This window comes from Acipenser ruthenus, chromosome 28 (genome assembly GCF_902713425.1).
Source record: "Acipenser ruthenus chromosome 28, fAciRut3.2 maternal haplotype, whole genome shotgun sequence".
Classification (NCBI taxonomy): Eukaryota; Metazoa; Chordata; class Actinopteri; order Acipenseriformes; family Acipenseridae; genus Acipenser; species Acipenser ruthenus.
The window spans coordinates 16,683,988-16,704,758 of NC_081216.1; the positions used below are offsets into that span (position 1 = coordinate 16,683,988).

General features: G+C 39.8%; 1 protein-coding gene across 5 annotated transcripts in view; it reads right to left on the reverse strand.

Moving 5' to 3' along the window:
• The window catches only part of LOC117434452 (oxysterol-binding protein-related protein 5-like), a 72,740-nt gene that overhangs the window by 4,924 nt on the left and 47,045 nt on the right, over positions 1–20,771 (reverse strand). For 4 of the 5 annotated variants that reach the window (XR_009309243.1, XM_034057011.3, XM_059003366.1 and 1 more), the window contains exons 2-18: positions 20,399–20,555; positions 19,453–19,526; positions 16,223–16,303; positions 14,382–14,483; positions 12,733–12,936; positions 11,835–11,919; positions 9,031–9,193; positions 8,164–8,353; positions 6,269–6,453; positions 5,958–6,039; positions 4,875–4,973; positions 4,070–4,166; positions 3,887–3,985; positions 2,595–2,692; positions 1,435–1,524; positions 793–929; positions 247–426 (exon numbers count right to left, since the gene is read on the reverse strand). Coding sequence is in view for 4 of the 5 variants with exons in the window: in XM_059003366.1 (XP_058859349.1) it covers positions 247–426; positions 793–929; positions 1,435–1,524; positions 2,595–2,692; positions 3,887–3,985; positions 4,070–4,166; positions 4,875–4,973; positions 5,958–6,039; positions 6,269–6,453; positions 8,164–8,353; positions 9,031–9,193; positions 11,835–11,919; positions 12,733–12,936; positions 14,382–14,483; positions 16,223–16,303; positions 19,453–19,526; positions 20,399–20,555 (2,123 nt within the window). In the remaining variant the exon portion in view is untranslated. The remainder of the gene's footprint in view (positions 1–246; positions 427–792; positions 930–1,434; positions 1,525–2,594; positions 2,693–3,886; positions 3,986–4,069; positions 4,167–4,874; positions 4,974–5,957; positions 6,040–6,268; positions 6,454–8,163; positions 8,354–9,030; positions 9,194–11,834; positions 11,920–12,732; positions 12,937–14,381; positions 14,484–16,222; positions 16,304–19,452; positions 19,527–20,398; positions 20,556–20,771) is intronic. The other variant, XM_059003367.1, reaches the window with a different exon arrangement.

Consider the following 20,771-nt stretch of genomic DNA (forward strand, 5'->3'; position numbering starts at 1 on the left):
CAGAGGGAACCAAGCTAACCTGTTAATCTACTGTGATCGGTAAGTGGGTTGCAGTGGTGAGGTGGAATTCAGGTAGAAATAAATACAGGCTTAAGGTATATCGTAAAATGCCTGTGCAACCTGAACTGAAAGCAAAAACAAGGTTCCAACCTACAGGCTATTTCAATTTCAGGCAGTTGGTTGAACACTTTTTTGAGTACCAGTTTGCTACTAATTTCACATGCCAAGTGATGTAACGTTACATACTCTGCATATTTGTACAGCCAGTCCTGTGAAATGGGGTCCTTTCTGAAGAGCCGTGGGGTCCACTCTCTGTCTCCCTGGTCCCTAGCAGCTTGCCGCTGGGCTTCTTCCAGAATAAACTTCTCCTGCGTGGCCTTGTGCTGGTCTTTACTGATGATTGCGTTTGTCACATGCAGCCACAACCTGAGAAGACAGGAGAGATGTTTAATACCATAATGGAGGGGAGTGGGTTAAATGTACTAATTTTTAACACACTTGTCTTTGGGTTAATGGACAAAGAGCTTGACATACTACTAAACCTCAACATGGTGTGTCAGTTTGTGTGCTTGTTCCTGTGTATATTAATTAACGAGTCGTAGCTATGCTCCATCTAGCACCCACTATCAAGCCCCTATCTAAAATGTGCTACCTATTTAACAGCCATAGCGAATTGCTCTAGACCATAGGGACATGTGGTTCAGCTTCTTTGCGTAACGTTTGTCTACGATGGCCCTGCTTTACTTGCGCTGGGCTTCCCTAGTAAATGTAGCAATGTATTTCTGTACACACCGTTCAGACTCAAACTCTCCCTGGTCGCCGAGATGCACCACCTGTCTCTTGAGTCTCTGTCTGCGGACTTCTGGAGTGGGGCTCCAGAAGACGTTGCGGTCACCAGACTTCTTCTCACAAAGAAAGACCTCGCCATCCTGGAAACAAAGCAAGTGTACCTTAATGAAACAATAGGACTGGTTTGCACGTCGTGAACACAGCTAGTACCTTTAAAATGTTGTTGTTTAATCATCTTGATGTAAAAAACATTCAAGTCATAAATACAAACATGGACAACAGCGGAGGCCTGCTCTACAGTTTTCTTACATTGCTGTTTCAAAGCAAATGATATAACTTGCCTGTACATGTTGTGTGTTATATAAGTTATTCTTGTTTTATTGCATACTATGTATTATGTTGATTTTGTTTGTGTAGCAGTCAAGCGAGGCATGTTATACAACAGATGTAACCCAAGGCAGTTCAATCATACAAGTTATACACAGGATGTACACTTTAGTCCGAAAACTACCAGAAAAGGGGAGTAACGAAGAATGGTACAGAAGCTAATTAACCCTAATAGATAAGGACGTATTTATTACACTGGAGTATCGGAAACAGCACATCAATGAGACAGGAAACAAAAAGGAAGACAGAATAGCTTACCCAGTGTCCATCGATAGTGGCCTGCAGTTCATCGCCCAGAAGAATCCTCCCTGAAATCATGTTCACGCTGCTGCTGATGCACAGGAAGGGCTATGGAAAGCAGGACAGGGTGGGCACTTACAGGACTGCCTCATTAAACTTATTTTAAAGTTAAAATGGAGTACAGCACTGTAATCTCAAAAAGGGAGCAGAATCGCTTTCATCTGAAAGTGCATACAGTTTCTATTGCTGTTTAAAACTCTGTATGTGAACTTGAAACTGAAGATAAGGATCAAGCCACATTTTCGCTGTGAGGCGAAGCACATTTTCAAGTACAGTCAAATGCGATATCACTCTTATTAATGCCATTATTAAAGGAGGAAAATGTAGTCCAGGGGTTAGTACAAGACTGCATCCCCCCAGAATGCCATAGGGTTGGAGTTCCAGCCAAAAGTGGAATCACCTGGCTCTAATTTAATAAGGCACATCTGCCTGTGATTAAGCAGGCAGGTATAAAAGCAGGTCACAGATGTTTGTTAGGCTGTCTGTGTGGTCAAACATAGAGAGAAAGTACTGTGTGTAACCAGTTGGTTTTGTCAATGGTAAACGGCTTAGCCGTCTGGGTTAGAAATTGCAAAGTTTAGTTAGCACTCCTAGGTGGAGTTAGGCTTTTGTTTTTTGTTAGTGTTTTGTTTATTGTAAAGAATAAAAGTGCTAAACTTGCAGTACTGTTTCTGGGAGAGTGCTATTTCTGACGCTGGCCAGCCTTGACCGCCTGTCACGTTACCACACATGATTAGAACGTTTATAAGTAAGTTGCTGTACTGGTAATGTGACATGTTCTGACATATTAAACAATTGGAATATAATATACAGAACATTATATCATATAACAATCTTTTTTTATCAGTGCAACATGTTGCAATATCCAATATAGAAGACTGTAACCATTGAAAATAAATAGTATCAATAAACATTATTCAATGAATGCAATAGCTATTCATACTATATTTCCAAATGTGTGTTGTATCCACACTTCTGTGTTTTAATTGTGTGGTTGTTAATGAACTCCTGATAAAGTCAGCTCATTAAAAGGTTTTGACTATTGAGCGCAGCACTACATCAAATCATATTCTCAAAGAACAGTGTGATTGAAGCTCTGCACAGTGATGGTCTCTCACCTTCAGTTTGAACTCCAGTTCTGCTGTGTACTTTGTTTTTTCACATTCAATAGTAACTTTCCCTCCCAGCTCCATGGTCATTGTACCATACAGAATACCTGCAGATCAATACACAAGACACCACGTCACTGAGCATGCCCTGCGTCTCTACTGAACCCCAGAACGTCACTCACTCAATTCAGATTTCTACTGTAAAGCATAGGAAAAGTCAAGCAGACAAACGTTTCAGCTAGTGCCTTCTTCAGTGAATTGAAGTGTGTCTACAACTATGGCCACAAGTCTTGCATCACCTAGAATTTTCGGATTTTAGAAAAAAAGTATATGAACATAATTAAGATCTTTTATTTAACATCATGTAATCAAATAAACCAGAAAATGATATCGCAAAAGTCTACCAGAAGCCATAAAAGTAGTACAGTATTTCATGTTAGATTTTGAAATGTCACATTTTTCAAATTTGTCAGTTTTTTATTAAGCGTAAGGAAAACTACAAAGTTGTATGCAATTCAATATGTCAACGTAACGATATTCAGCAGGTATCATTTGATTTTATGAAGCAACATTTATTAATTCTATAGGGTGATACAAAACATTTGGCCATAGCTGTACATGACTTTTTCAGAACCAAAATCCCACGTTTACCATAAAACCTACAAATACCACCTCTGTTTATTTTGTAACTTTATAGATGCCTGTTAAACATACTGAACATGACAAAATAATTAATACATATATTACTATTATTATGATTATTAATAATAATAATAATAATAATAATAATAATAATAATAATAATAATAATAATAATAATTATATATGATGATGACTACTACTATTAAAATACTACTAATAATGCTAATAATAATGCTAATAATACTACTAATAATAATAATACTACTACTAATAATAATAATAATCCTTTCTTTAATTTGAACACCCTTTATGGGACGGTTCACCAAAACATGTATTTATTTTGCCACTGAATCTACATCCAGTAACTACATATTTTTGGCACTAGATGGCGCCGCACCTCCTTGGAATGCAATGTTAAACAGGTTATTGTGCAACAGCAGTAGATAATGTGCTGGCAAAAGAATGGTAAAAAAAAAAAAAAAAAGTGAAATTGAATCCACAAATGATTGAATTTGGACATATGAAAAGTTTACTTTCCTGTGAAGTGTTAGTGCCACACCTGAGCAACTACCTTTATATGCACTTTGAAGGCAACGTGTCCATATTGTTCTAAATGTAACTTTTCACTTGTCTAAAACAACAAAATAAAGCAACTTCACCTCTGCAGTGCGCATAGGGCATCGTGATTATGTATTCCTCATCTCGTTTTAGAAAAAAAAGCATGGCTTTCCCATCTAGTATTGCCGATAAAGAGTTGCCTAAAACAAAACGATAACAATTAGAATACAATTCCCCACAACAAATTTATTGTCCGATTGTTTTATAATGTTTTATTGTCTTACCATAGAACTTAGATTTGGCCAGGATACTTCCACTGACACAGAACCCATCCTTTTTGTTACAGACATAAAAGGCTGACACAGGGGGATGATGGGATACCTAGATGAAGAAATACACCCACATTACTACAAACCATTTTCTACATTGCAGTGCTACTGAATTTAGTGTTCATGAAAGGGACAATGACACAGGTTACAAACAGACACCATGAGACATTTCCCTCACAGGTTCTGTGGCCTCCCCCCCCCCCCCCCCCCCCACTTTGTCGTCCTGGGCCTCTCTTTAGCAGAATCTGCCAAATTATGCTGAATTGTGGGTAACATAATACTAATGGCCTAGCAACCAATCAAATTAATTTCCCTTAAACCACAGGCCTCAAGATGTGAAAGTAATGAGAGGTACTACCTAGCCTTTGGGAAATGTTTATGTTATGAACATATAATATGTTCATACACTTGCAAATATGTTAAAATTAAATACCATGTGTTTATATAAAAGCTTTTTTTGTTGTTGTATGCAAATTTGGATTGCCCAATTATATTATGCCCTTGACTTTCTACCCAATTTAAAATATCTAATTATGTTCCTCAACACAGCTACTCCTCAACTCTGGAGAAGGTCAGTGGGCGTCCTCTGATCCCCAAGCCCATCATCTCTTCACCGCCGAGTTTGAAGATGATGTTAGTAAGAGCCACTAGCCACAGAGCCAATGCAACACTCCCTGTGGAATCTCCAGTGAAGATCAGCAACTTCACACTTACACTATGATGACCCAAAAGCTTTTTTTAACAAGGGGTTCTTACTCACCTGTTCCGCAACGTAAAACGTGCAGCTGTCGGTCTCCGGGTGGAGCCAGCAGCAACGAAACGTCTCCCCCAGTATTGGGTTGTATGGCTTCTTCAGCCCCTGCCAGAGGAACAACAAAGCATGTTGAACACCCTTGAATGGGGCTGATGTTTACTGCAGTACAATTCTATGAACTCAAGGTCCCAGGGCAGCTATGCTGTACCCATGGGCACCTTTTCTATTGCTGGGGGAAAAAATCTGACCACTCCAAAAATAAACATACCAAAAATTTCAATTTCCACAAAGCGACGGGGGGAGACGAAGATTCCCTGTAATATGGTTTCTTTGTAGGAGGATAAACTACAGAGTGAACTCCTGGTCTCCATTTTGCTTGGGTCAGGAGAACAAAACAGATCTCTATCCCAGAGATCATTGCAATGTAGTCCTTTTTGGCGCCAAAGTAGGTATCCTTCTGACCCAAGCAAAATGGAGACCAGACGAGGTAAGAAACATCATTCTGCCTGAAGCGGTTCAACTGGAGCATGCTCTCCTTCAGCTTAAATATATTGCCCCCCAGGAACCAACAATCACATTGACACTGTTATCAGAAGAGTACTCGGTGTCATTACGTGAAGAGATCAGAGCTGAAGGCCAGGCTATTATTTTAACCAATGAAGTGCAGCGTGTATCAGAAGAGTTTGAAGCTAGACAGTATTTTATGAACAGCAAGACAAAAGTAATGCTTATGGTTTAAAATAGCATATGGGCGTTAAATAAGTCATTTAAAATAGGCATGTCCAGACATTTTTATTTTATTTCCATCAGATTTCCCAGTAAGTTATCAATGCTTATTATGAGCAGTGCAAATAATTGTAATATCAGGGTAAAAATGTGGGCTTTTCAGTTAAAAAAAGTGTATAGTAAGTATACTGTAGAAACCAGTGTAGAAAGGCTTACAGCATGCATGATCAAAATTGAAGACACAGGGCACTTAGCTACTTTTAGACCACTATATTTACTACTAAGGGTTAATAAAGACTTGGGAGTCTGTTACTGGATGCAAGATGAGACAGTGGAAGTACTGAAGACTGTAAGCCCGCTCACCTTTGGCTTCTTATAAAAGCCAGACAGATACCACCTCAGGACCTGCTTCATTCGACTGTATGCGCTCTCTTCCACGGAAGCCCTGAAGAATTCAAAGCAGCAAGGGTGCCACATTAATGACTCAATGCATGCAAAACATGTTGAAAAAATACAGATTTTTTCTCAATTCGGAAGCTTTTAAAATATTCTTAAAAATGACCAGGTGTTCCTTTTACTAAATACAAAATGAAAGACCAGGCACACGTTTGGGGAGTACCCTCTATTTAACCTTCAGTGTAAGCTGTGGGTACTAAGCCAGCGCATGTGCTTACTGGGAGAGGAAATCTGCATGGTAGTAGTAATCGGACAGCTTGTCCAGGAAGGAGCGGGGCTCCAGGATGAAGGTGGGCAGCACCACGCGAGACAGGTCCATCCCCGGCCGCAGCTGCTTCAGCATGGTCCACATCAGACCCTTGTTCTCCTCTGAGACTGTCTCCGTCTGGCACGCCACTCCAGCCTGGGAAGGGAAGTTAGAGACTGAAAATTGACGTTATTATTATTATTATTATTTATTTCTTAGCTGACACCCTTATCCAGGGCGACTTACAGTTGTTACAAGATATCACATTATTTTTACATACAATTACCCATTTATACAGTTGGGTTTTTACTGGAGCAATCTTGGTAAAGTACCTTGCTCAAGGGTACAGCAGCAGTGTCCCCACCGGGATTTGAACCCACGACCCTCCGGTCAAGAGTCCAGAGCCCTAACCACTACTTCACACTGCTGCCCATAAAAAGGAAGGAAATTGTACACGAGATCTTGTGCGATTCTGGCCGCTTGAACTGTGAAAAATGATTATAAAATTATAATTATTATAAAAATGAGAAAAAAAACTAAAGCAGTTCTCAGGAACTGCTATGTGTAACGGGAAGTGTTGTGTGATGCACTGCCATTCTGAGTCTAAACGTTGTGAGTGAGGGGAGTTTAAAAGCTTTATAACACCTGCAGAAGAGTCAAGCTTTTTACCACAGTGGTGTGTGGATCGCACCCAGGCTCTGTCCTGTTACACTACTAAACAATGAATTGTGCCATATGTAGTAAATTAGGGATACAAATCTGTAGACAGGACAATGTCCTAGCATTCTGACATTTGCAACTGGTATTGATTTTTATGCTATTTAATTCATAATGATAGCATGCACAGCCATTGCTTTGCTTCACATTTCTAAAACAAATACATTTTCACTTTGAAAAGACTATTCATGATAAATTAACTTAAGTTATATCTAACTAAAGAAAAAAACGCTATGTATTCTGGATGCACTTAAACTTACCTATTTTACATAGATTTTGAAAGACATATTTCTTTTTACAGAGGCTGCTCTAAAGCTATATAAGAAAATGGCTTATGTAAGAGCATTTTAAAGTATTGTAAAAACAGTCTTTCACCACCTGTGCTGGGGGCTAAGGACCTGCGTCAGTGAATCAACAGACGTAAAGCTGTTCTTTCAAAGTGCTTTTCCCTAGAAGAGCGAGACTTCTTCGGTTTACACAAGAGCAATCTTTCTCCCAAGCACTGCACTGCATTAGAAATGCATCCTTCTTCACGATAAGTGCATTAGCTTTGCTTTGCTCAAGAGGAAGGTTACGCAGCTTCTATCATCCAGTGTGATGGAATTCTATTATAGCGCAAACTGTGAGAATTATTCACCTAGTGCAAAAAGTAAGAGCCCATATCTATTTACAATGGAAGTCCTGATCCTTTTTGAAGAGCGTTACTACAACTTCCTAAATGTGTAAACTGCTGCAAAGAACGTTGTATCCTTTACACATACACAATAACAAGAAGCACGTCAATGATACTTATCCCCTGCCCAGCTGTAAAATCGAAATTAGAGTCATCAGTAACAGGTGTATGATCAAGTCCACTGTTTGACATACAGACAGATGCCTTCATACACATTCGGACACTTACTTTTTGTCTCACATTGACGACTCAAAAAGCCCTTGTGGGGAACTAACTAGAAGCCTCTCGTAATGGTTGTTAATAGAGGACATACTGCAATGATCCTTGCTAATCGCAACCCTTTTAACAATATCAATTACTATGAAAAAGTGAAACAAAACAATAATTGGAAACCAAATACCACGAAAGATATGCGGGGAAGAGAATGATTTCATTTTGTACACCTCAGTTATTCTTTGTTAAAAGCTCAAGTTTACCTCAGCCATCTCCTCCCGGCCCTGCTCTACATAGGAGGTTGCCTGCAGCTCGATGAGGACGTCCTTCTGCGTCTCTGACTGGTCCGTGTCGCTTTCCTCAGTTACCCTCTGGCTGCTTTCATTGGCCCCGCAATCCGATTTGTCAGAATAGCCATCATTTTCCATGTGATGATTTCCAGACTCAGTCATCCTTTAAAATAATATAGAAAATGAGAAAATTATATATACCTACATTTGAAACCACTATTTGAAGTGGGTGGCTGCTTTTCAACATTGGAACTCCAAGCACATCACTATGGAGATGATTTCATCATAGGCCTGTCACAATCTTCTAGAACTTTATATTCACATCCTTCTATAGGCAGCCAATCAGGTGATACTGCAAGATTGTGTAACATTGTACCTTAATTCTATAAATCTTACCTGTTGTGCATTTATATATCTATGTATAGGTCTTAAAATGTGCAGTTCTGAAAGAAACACATAGCATTTTCTTCAACCTAGTGTAGTACCAGATATCATATTTAAAAATAAAAAATGCATGCTATTTATGAATACAAGAAATACATACTAAAAAAAGCAGTCTTTAGTTAAAACAATTCAGTTAATATATATAGCAATGTTTTTAAAATAAACATATATGGTTTGCTAAAGCATGTGTTTCTTTCAAAACTGCACATTCATGACCTATTTAAAGGAGAAAATGTATGGAACTGTTTTGTTAGCTACAATCACTTTAATGATCACGTTCATTTAACAAACTAACTAAAGTGTGTCCTGTGTGACGACCATTAGATTTACAGACAAACAATTTGCCTGTTACACATTTCTGTGCATATCTACGTGTGTCTGTCTGGCTCTGCTTACTGGAAGAGCTCTTGATGGGACAGGGTGGAAGACTGCAGCAGGTTGAGGATGTGGGAGGAGTTGGAAGAGCAGCAGAGGTCCACATCCTTGCCCTGCTTGGAGCTGAGCTTGTACAGACTGGAGCAGCTCAGTGCCAGCTCAATAGCATCCATCCAGCAGCGACCTGCAGAGAACACAGGAACAACATCGCTGACACAGCAGACCCACCACTCACAGACACTGCTGAGGTTTACACATGGATTTCATGACTATCAATTACAACACATATCCTAAACACACTGTGAAATGTATTCTGTAGGCACCTGGAGTCGCAAGAGGATGTATATAAATGACTATGAAAACCTTTTAAAAATTGAAACAAAAACAAAATCATCCCCGGGGTCCTAATCCACAGGGTATGTCATAGCAGACATTTTGACTTAAAATGGATATATGAAATAGATCAGTATCATCCATATGTCCAGAGGTATAAACACAGTGCAGTGAAATGGTCAGTGTTCTCTGGACACCACCTGTAACTGAAGCAAACATATTGGATATAATTATTCATTTGGAACGCACATTGAAACTCGTTCGGAGACAAACTCTCCAGGAGCATCTACACATAACCCTACTCCTGACCTTCAATCTCAGTTTTACCCCAGACCTTTTACTTAGCCCTTCAGTGCATAATACAGCAAAATCCACCTACGTACCATTGATTTGCTATAAGCACGGTCATATTAGATCAATAACTGCATGTAGTTATCTCTAAATTTGATGACACAGCAAAGCCATATGTAGTAGTGTAGCATTCTCCTACATGAGATGACATAAAACCTATAGAACTGACTTACTTTTATACAATGCCCTTTATGATATGGCCCTAATTCCATTCCCATAGGAAGTCATACTTCTGCTGCAGACACTACTACTTGCAATAATGTTTGCATTTTTCAGAATCCCACTAATGAATAAACAATTGCCATTTATAAATAATGAATACAAATACAGCCAATTTAAAACCATTGAATTGTGTGTTCAATCACTGCCACTCACGAAAGATGCCCTTTAAAAAAATCATGATCTTGGTTCACTGGGTTAGTGGTTTGTCTCCTGCTATCTGCTATTTATTTTTTCAGTACTAATTACAGTGCCTTGCATAAGTATTCACCCCCCTTGGACTTTTCCACATTTTGTAGTGTTACAACCTGGAATTAAAATGGATTTAATTAGGATTTTTTGTCACTGATCTACACAAAATAGCCCATAATGTCGAAGTGGGGAAAAAAATCTCCATATTTTTCAAAATTATTTACAAATAAAAAACTGAAAAGTCTTGATTGCATAACTATTCACCCCCTTTGCTGTGACACCCCTAAATAAGCTCTGGTGCAACCAATTGCCTTCAGAAGTCACATAATTAGTTGAATGGAGTCCACCTGTGTGCAAATAAAGTGTCACATGATCTCAGATTAAATACACCTGTTTCTGGAAGGCCCCAGAGTTTGTTAGAGAGCATATCTAAACAAACAGCATCATGAAGACCAAGGAGCTATCAAAACAAGTCCGGGATAAAGTTCTGGAGAAGCACCAATCAGCGTTGGGTTATAAAAAAATATCCCAAACTTTGAACATCCCCCGGAGCACCGTTAAATCCATTATTAAAAAATGGAAAGAATATGGCACAACCGCGACTCTGCCTAGAGAAGGCCGTCCACCAAAACTCAGTGACCACGTAAGGAGGGCATTAGTCAGAGAAGCAACCAAGAGGCCAGTGGTAACTCTGAAGGAGCTGGAGAGATCCACAGCTGAGATGGGAGAAACCGTCCATGGGACAACTATAACCCGGACGCTCCACAAATCTGGGCTTTATGGAAGAGTGGCGAGAAGAAAGCCATTGCTGAAAAAAACCCATATCAAATCCCGTTTGGATTTTGCCAAAAGGCATGTGGGAGACACAGCAAACATGTGGAAAAAGGTTCTCTGGTCTGATGAGACCAAAATTAAACTTTTTGGCCTTAGCGCAAAACGCTATGTGTGGCGCAAAGCCAACACTGCTCATCATCCTGAGAACACCATCCCCACGGTGAAGCATGGTGGTGGCAGCATCACGTTATGGGGATGCTTTTCATCGGCAGGGACTGGGAAACTGGTCAGGATTGAGGGCAAGATGGATGGAGCCAAATACAGGGAAATTCTAGAGGAAATCCTGTTTCAGTCTGCAAGGGACTTGGGACTGGAGCAGAGGTTCACCTTCCAGCAGGACAATGACCCTAAACACACAGCCAAAGCTACACTAAAAACAAGAACCTGAATGTCTTAGAATGGCCCAGTCAAAGCCCAGACCTCAATCCGATTGAGAATCTGTGGCAAGACTTGAAAATTGCTGTTCACCAACAGTCCCCATCCAACTTGACAGAGCTTGAGCAATTTTGCCAAGAATGGGCAAAAATTGCAGGATCCAGATGTGCAAAGCTGGTAGAGACTTACCCAAAAAGACTCACAGCTGTAATTGCTGCCAAAGGTGCTTCTACCAAGTATTGACTCAGGGGGGTGAATACTTATGCAACCAACAAATGTCTTTTTTTTGTTTAATTAACTTTTGTGTCACAATAAAAAATATTTTGCACCTTCAAACTGTTAAGTATGTTGTGTAAATCAAATGGTAAAAATCCCAATCAAATCCATTTTAATTCCAGGTTGTAACACTACAAAATGTGGAAAAGTCCAAGGGGGATGAATACTTATGCAAGGCACTGTAAGTCATGTATTGGACCCCAGTGCTGTGATCATCAGCCCAGTGGATGGTATGAAATCCTCACCATCAGACTCAGAGGCTGCTCTAAAGATGAGATGGCTGCTGGGTAGTGGCTGTGTGAATGAGCCTACATTCTCCCCCTTTGGACCCTGGAATAGAATAGAAGTTTTTCACGTTAAACAAGACGATTTAACAATAAACAACTAACTATTGTTTTTGCAATCAGTCAGAGAATACAATAGGTTCATTGCAGCTGAAGTGGACTAGCCTGTTTATATGTCAATGACTGTTTTTTTTTGGTTAGCCCTTAAAACAAGCTTTAAAACATCAAATGTCATTTGAGCAGGTCATCCCCACATTGAGTCATTAAACACTGGCATTGTTACTGCCTTTAGCCACTTTCTCACCATGTGGGGCTGCATGATTTACACAGCTTTTTGCATGCACACTGTGATAACAGCCCAGCACCATTTTCACAATCACACGTTGTTTGCCAACAGCATATGAAGGAAATTTGGTCCACTTGAGCTGGAATGACTCCTACGGGAGCCAAACGCCTAATATTCTTTCTGAAAATCATGAACTTTCTTTAAAAGTGGTTGTAGCTAACAAAATACTTCCATAAGCCCTACCTGTCATGCATTCCATTGCCTACTAAGGTCTCAAATGTGCAGTTCCAAAAGGAACATGATATCGCAAACATGCATTTTCATTTTAAAGCATTACATCTGGTACTGCACAAGGTAAAATGAAGTTATCTGTTGCTTGCCTTCCAGGAAGTCTGTTACACTTGCACTTCCTGGCTCATTTCAGCTCAGCAATGTCTTCGGGGTCAAGACTCTTACTGGCTGCAAAGCATGTCAGTCATTAGGGGAAACAGCTGGTTGGTTACTAACAGGAAAGGGCTGAGGGGCATCAAATCCCAATCTAACTGTCCTTGCATCCCTGGACTCCTCTCTCACCTTCATGGCCCAGATGGACTTGTCCAGTGGGTGGTAGAGTTTGAAGCAGAAGCCGTCCTTTTTGGAAGGCCTCTCGATGAGCTTGCAGGCGTTGAGGAGAGTGGTCCCCACCCAGTGGTCCACCTTGGGGGTCTTGAAGATCAGCAGCACCCCAGGCTTCAGCACGCACCACAGCTTCGTCCAGCTCTTGAGAGAGCCGCGGATCTGAAAGACCGCCATCCTCAATTAGGATTGCACTGGCTTACAGATGGATAACACATATCAGAAAAATGTTTTTAGACAGTTTCTGCCTATTTCGTTTAACTAAATCCAGCTGCCCGCATCTTCAGTGCTACATTAATATTTGAATCAGCTATGCCTCGCTAGTATTTTAAAAGGTAATCTAATGAATCACTGTACATGAAGTGGGACGGAAAACTTATTGAAAACAGAGCAGCAATTACTGAAGATGATGGAGGGAAGCTAAGAACTGTTATTAAAACATGGAAGCACCGCTGAGATTATTTCATTGATATGAATCGTGTAATTTTTTTATTACAATATATCTTCATAATAGGTATATAGAATTTGCTCAAAATACTTTATAAAGTTCCCCAGTGGGACAACTGAAATAATATACAACAGAATATTTAATACCAAACAAATAATATTTGTAACATTGTTCATATATTAAAAATCAGTTTCATAATTTAGGTACATTGATGAACTTAAAATAACTTACTAAATGTCAAAGTGCGCTAGAAGTATTTACTATTTCATAAGAGGAAAACATTAGTATTATGGAAATTGCACAGAGCAGCCTCAGAGATCTGAGAGGGAAAAAGCCTGCTGTTCAATTTCGCTTCATATGCTCCGTTACACACTCTCTATCACTCTTGGACTCCAATCCACTGTAATTTGGCTGCCATTGTGAAAAAGGATTTTGACAGCAATATAACTGCAATAAATCGCTCATGAGTGAGCATTACCATGGTCGTTGACCTTGTCTGGTGTGTTAATGGCCATTACTCAGGGTTCAAAAGCTTAAAAATCAGACGTACATGTGCAGAGCTGCTTGTTTAAGACAAGGAAAGTCATTAGCTGCCAATGGACTATATCAATCAAACGTTAAGCAAATGCAGAGCTGCCAGACTCACAATGCAGACACTGTACCATCACATCACCTACACACAAGACCTTACAAGAACAGTACTCTATACCCTATAAGGGGTTCAGAGGTAGTACGTATTGAGTCCAGGCTGTGCCAAGGTGCCGATCTTCACTGGGGATTCCACAGGCAATGCTGCATTGGCTTTGGCGCACCCGTGGGTTAGGAAGCAAAATGGTCAGGGACTGCTTCTGCCCATCACACGACAGTCCCCTCCCACTGGCCAGGCACAGAGTGAGCTCAGGTCAGACACCTACAGGCCTGGCCTTTGTGTTCCAGAGGCCAGGAGCTCACCGACATCTACTGCTCCTAGGTATAAAGAGACTGGCTTGGGGAATCTGAGGATAAGCACTGGCCTTCAGGTTGTCCTGAGCAGCTGTGGGGAGTTGCTGACGCAAGGCCGTCCGAAATTATCTATTTTATATGTATTTGACTTCATCAACTTAAAGATCGTAACATTGGTACCGGCAATTCTCCCCAGTTAGCTGCAAGTCCGGCCTACCTTCAGCCAGTTGGCCATGATTACCACACTGGGGTCCTTGAGCGCACTGAACAGCTCCTTCGCCGCTCTCTTCTTCTCCTGCCTGTAATTCTTCTTCTGGACCTGCTCAAAATAGCACAAGTGCGTTGGTGAGGATTTCACAGCTGAAGCATTTATCAGAGTAAGCACCTCACAAAATCACAGTGAGTTAAGGAGCGTCTTAACCGTGTTCTGAACTGTGAGCTGCTTATCGAAAGGGGTTGCTGTACACTGAACGTACATTAAAATAGGTGCTTATTTATTGTGGGATGCAGCTATACACGATGTAAGTGCATGGGTTTATATGCAGGGTCATTTTACTTAAAAAGAAAATCCACCTACAATGCAATGCTCTTCTATGAAGTTTACTAATTTACCATGCATTAGTATTAAGCAGGTCTTGCATGTGCACTGCTCTGCAGCCACTGGTGTGTTTTAACTCTTGTGCAAGCGAATATTTGAAAGCAAAATAGCGGCTGCATTTTTCACTGAAAACAGTGACTATATAAGTCCTACATTGGCTGGATTTGAACCCCAGTTTCCAGGAGTGAAATGCTGGAGTTTTACTGGAATGTTTCACTAGGTGGCGCCCGTTTGATATTATTACTGAAAACCCCGTAAAGGTGGTTATTTTAACACTGAATGGCAGGACTGAAGTGCGACGTTCTTCAGATCTGTGATGGGAAGCTGGAGTTGTATGAAAACTCACTATATGCAGTATCTGTATCACTTCCATGTAACAGTATGGTACTGAACAGTTTTCAGATCCACTACAGACAGTTTTCCCTTCTGTTTTAAATGCCTTGCATCCTTTTTTCACAGGCAAAACCGGAAGAGGCGAGACTCTGAACCCCAGTCAAAATCACATATAAACTGGGTCTGCTAGCATTACGGTTCTTAAAGAGTGTCTGCTAAACTGCAGACACTCACCAATGAATTCGATTTTTTTGTCAACAAAAGACCCGCAACAGTAATATTTGTTAAGTTAGCTTCATATATTACAGCACTATGTTACCATGTCTGTCACTTCCATAACAACTCTTGTCTGTTTCCCTGTCTTTCTACAAAACGTGCAGCATTTTATTTTATTTAAAAATGGAAAAATGTTATATTCCAAGATTTAAGAGATTTTGTATTGTACATCATTGTGGACACTCTGGAAATTGTGTTACACACAGTGCAAGAACTCTGCTTCCTGAGGCAATTCTTACCTTGCCACAGAGCAGTGCCATGTTACTATGGCAACATGCTTTTGACCCATGCTCAGCAGAATGTTCAAATGCCGTAGCTGTACTTAAAGTGTATGAGAAAAAACGTATAGTTATTTGTTAACATTTCACAGTTGAGAAAATATACTGTTAATGTCACACGTGTTGGCAAACCAGCAACTTCAGTTTTTCAACAACAAGGGCTGCCTTCCTGGCTCTACAGATTTTCTAATACACAGTACATGCTGGCAATTTTTACTCTGGCCTGGATCAGATGTTCTGAAAACTGATCCTTGATCAACAGTCTATCTAGACTGGTGATGTTACTGCTGTTTTTAGAGTGCTGGTGTCTTCTCAAGCTGGAGTTTACCTATTATAAACTGACCCATCAGTCTGGGGGGTTCGGCGTGTGAGCTGTTCTGTTGTTGATGGTGAAATCGGAGATGTGTCTGCAAGAGGGGGGGATTGTGTGTCCCCTTGTACAATATTTTTTGATTGTCTATTTGAACCCTTTTGTACTCATTTCTTAAAGATTAACTCATTGGATTCTGTGATTTTTGTATGAAATGTCTTTTTTCTATAAACTGTATTTATAAATCATTGGAGGGAACACACCTTGAGTGACTCCTTCTTTGCCATCTTGTCAGTAGGCGAGGTGAACTCCTTATCATGGCCATTGGAGAGCTTGGAATCAGACTGGGAAAAAGATACAAAATGAAAACGGGAGATTTTCAACGAAAGCTAAAATCCTGCTAAAAAAGTAACCCTAATGGAACAAGGAGTCTACAAGTTAATAGACAGTCCTCTTAGTATCAAAATGTTTTAAAATGTCTTGAGGACAGACTTTGGCACATACTTAACACTGCACAACAGCACTGAATTTGGCTGAAAGTTAGTTAGAGACATTATAAATAATTCAAACTTAACATATGAGCAACTGAACTCGGACTGATAGTAAGAGGCAAGACAGATTCCATTATCCCCCAGATTGTTTCTTTCAAATTCAAATGCGTCACAAAATTCCTGAGCATCGTAATTGGATAAACACTTCAAGATATGACTCTAAAGTGAGACGTTTGCTTTTACTGTGAGATTGGTGCCTTTGTAATGTAGAACTATCTAGTTTTGTGCTGGACCATTAATTAAACCAGGTTCATTTCCAGGACACATTTTCTTCCTTTTATATCTTCTAATAAAAATGCTAATTCACACCACAGTGACTGCAACAGAATGTCTGTTGAGTTAATTAAAATTTATCACAAGAAGGGGCTTATAAAGCAAATGATTCATTCTTAGAAAAGGGCATAAATGGTTCAATAAACCTCTAATGACACCCCAATGCGCTGAACTTGAAAGTCCCTCTGAACCCAATACAGGGAGCTTCCAGGCACAGCATAGGCAGCTTTCAGTCACACGCAGACAACACTGTCACTGTAAACACCACAGGCAGGCAGGCAGGCAGGCAGGCAGACAGGCAGGCAGGCAGGCACGCAGGCAGGCAGGCAGGCAGGCAGCGGTGGCCACTGAGTTTGACCTGCTCATAAAAGATAAGAAAACCTCAAGCTCTGGATTCGCATGTTATTGCATTGCTGCAAACAACCTGCTTGAAGAGCCTACAAGGTTTTATCCTCGTTTCATAGACTTGATTCACCAGACCAGATTTGATAAGCTACTTCATTATCTGCTATAGACTCACAATAGAGTAATAAATACTGAATGTCAGTGAGATCCACCCAGTTAGGGGTTTCAGTACCTGTACGGTAAAAATGTAAATTTGACAGACAGACAGCTTCCACACACCTTCAGATGATGATACTCATTGACCTGTTCTATAGGAAAAAATGGGTAAATAGTATATCATATTTAGTTTACCCCCAGATTCTGATACTATCAGTAAGTTAAAGAAGGTTCTTCACAAGTTTCATCACTAGCCAATTGTTCTCTTAAAGGTATTCAAAATTCAAAAAAGTGATTTATGTATGAACCTACATTGATGATGCACCTGCAAAAAAAAAATCATCATACTGGCACCTCTCGGAATTCCTTCATCTGCAAATTCAATTCCAAACGGTGACATCACAATTGACCACCTATCTCAGTCACTTAGTGTTCTCGTTCTCACCTTTTCCCTATTAATTAACTTAGTAAAGGTTTGTTATGAATAGAACACATTATAGTGAATAGTAAATAGTAAAGCAGTATATAAAATAGGAGTTAAAGGATTAGTCAAATAATTGATAACTGTTTAAAATTATTTAATGCCAACAGCATAAAATACATATCTGTTATCTTCATCATAATTAAAATCTTAGTCTATTTGTGATCGGGCATAGAAAAAGGTTTAACAGAACAAGCAGATCCTTCCCTAAGGTCTAGAATTTAATTATACAACTTGTATTGACTTGTAAACTGTGTAAAGATGCTAATCTCATGACATGACACCAGTGTCCGATAACGTCGAGCTGATCAGTAGTGTTCTCCACATTTCAGGAGGGAATTTCTGGGCTAATCTAAGGAACTCTGTCTTAGCACTCCATCAATAACATCACGGACTGGACTAAGTTTCCTGCTAGCCGGTCAGGCTTGTCAGTTCAGTCTCCCAAGCCTCCAAGTCACTGTCGATTCGAATACGGCTAAACCTTTCCCTGCTGAGTCTTGACAGCAACCCTTGTTCTTCGTATGGATTAAGCACTGGAAAGAATTTTGTTCTAGGAATCTCTTGTACTGGAGTTACTGTGGTACTTATGCAGTGTTTTATTTTTGGATATTAACCCAGTACATTGTGTGGGGGGGTATACTATACACGTCTAATGTTTTGTATTTTCCAGTAATCTTTGGTACAGAATCCTTTTTGACTCCATCAGCAACTTTGCAAAAAAGGTTTACCTAGGATAACTAAATTAAAATCATTCTTATACTGAAAAAAAAAATACAATAAAAATGGACAAACAGACAGTAGCCCCTGATTATAATATGATACATTCATCTGACATTTCTTTGTATCACATAGTTTGTATTAGGTGGAAATGATATCCACCAAACACTGTTTATAATCTTATTCAAGTATCTATTATAAAAATATAGTATGGGGTGATATAAGAAAGGCTGATGTCCACCTCACGATAGATAGATAGAATTGTAGGCTTTTTACATTTCTGTTTGTGCACAAAATATCTCCCATTCTACATTCTCACAAGACAGCCTCAAAAGATAGAAAAACAGCTGTACAAACTCCTGTATTGACAGACCCCACAGCACCTCAGACCACGGTTAAAATGTCCTGCGTCATGCAAATTCCAGGGAATGTCCTGCTGCATCTCCTCCCTTTCTACACACATCTGAACACAAGAACCTGCCCTGCTCAGGAGTCGACTGTTATGATGGCTTAGGCAGATTTAAAAAAAGCACCACTTTAGACTTGAACAAAATCACACATTCAATAAAATACAGTGCACACTGCTGGTGTTTTAGAATTCAAAGATCGTACAATTGACAGTGTACTTGTTTTATATTAAAACACTAACTTTGTTGTTATTTTGTTGCATTTTGACAAATGTTTGACAGGTGATTTACAATTATACCATTCATTTGCTGAAGGCACAAAAAAATAACTGGATCCTGTGACATTCTATCCCCGAGACCTACTGTATGAACTGTGTGTGAGCTGCAATTACACAACAATGGGGAAACAGAAGGATCTCTCAAGGTGCCTGACAGCAGGTGTCCATGCCACCGGCTCATCCCTCAGGGCAGTGTCCATCAAGACACTGACAACCGTGTTGAACTAAAAGGTTGCAGGCGGTTTGCAGTACAGCTGTAGGTGTTGCACAACAGAAGCTACTCACCTTACTGTTGGACATGGGAGTGTTGCTGATCTCATCTTTCAGAACTGGTAGACCATTCCTCTCGAGCGCGGTACCTGCCATTCACACAGAAGAAGAGAAGTCAAGTGAAGAACTGAGCTGCACGACTAGGATGAGAGAGTTAAACTGTTTACAAAAAAAAAGGATTTTCTCAACACAGTATTTTGTTTTAATAAATTTGTTTCACTTTTGAACAAAAAAAATCAATAAAAAAGATACTCTGTTGACTTAAGAAAAAAAAAAAAGTGAGTTTTCAGTGTGTGGGGAAACCCACAGTCCCAACAAGATGAATTTCAAAGCAAGAGAGGCCCAAACACATTATGTAAACCAAACTGTTCTTGTATTAATTGTATAACAGATGTGTGGCTGTGATATGTTTTTTTTTTTTTCTGAATGATTATAATAACTTACAAAAATCATTGTGGACTGTAAGACCAGTACTGGATCGAGGATAAAGAGCGCTTGTTTTCTGTTCTTGCAATACACCACTCGTTTCAAATCAGAGAGCCGGTATTGTTGAGGGAGCATGAGCTGGATACACTACAGGGCTCATAAGTGACATTCTTTCTCCTGGAGAAAAGTTAAGGAATGTATTCCCTCATTTCATCTAGGACCCATGATGTGTAAAATATCAAAATCAAATCAGGATTGTGTTTAAAACTATATTGCTGCTATTCTGACAGCAAGCATTCATTTTTTGTTAAACACTGTAGGGTGTTCTGTAACCCCTCAGAAGAGGTTGTAACTACAAAATAATTCCATTAAATCTTACCTGTCATTTGCTACATACAGTAGGTCTCAAATGCACAGTCTTGAAATAAACACATGTTGTAATAAATCACGATCTCTGATACTAGGTTACAGAAAGTTTCTATGCCTCGCTCCCTAGCAGATAGCAATGTATGGTGGCACAGAGGCAGCGGTTTACCTGGACTCAGGGGGTAGAGGTCATTGTCTCCCCCGTAGGAGAGGTTCCTCGTCAGTGTGTGTGGATCGATCTTCAGAGGAGTGGATGTGTTCGGACAGAGAGAAAACCTTCGACGAAACAAGTTCTCCTCCTTCATCCTCTGGGCTGTGTGCGTTTTCTAAACAGAATAAAAAAAAGAGGGAAAAATGAATTAATTCGCATTGGAATAGCACATGAACATTAAGCAAACTCATGTCATGTGATTTAAAGTGATTGTAGCTACCAAAATAGTTCCACACCAGGCGTCATGTTTTAATTAAAATACTACATGTGTTTATTCAGAACTGCACATTTTAGAACTACATACATAGTGCAATAAATTATTTTGTTTGCT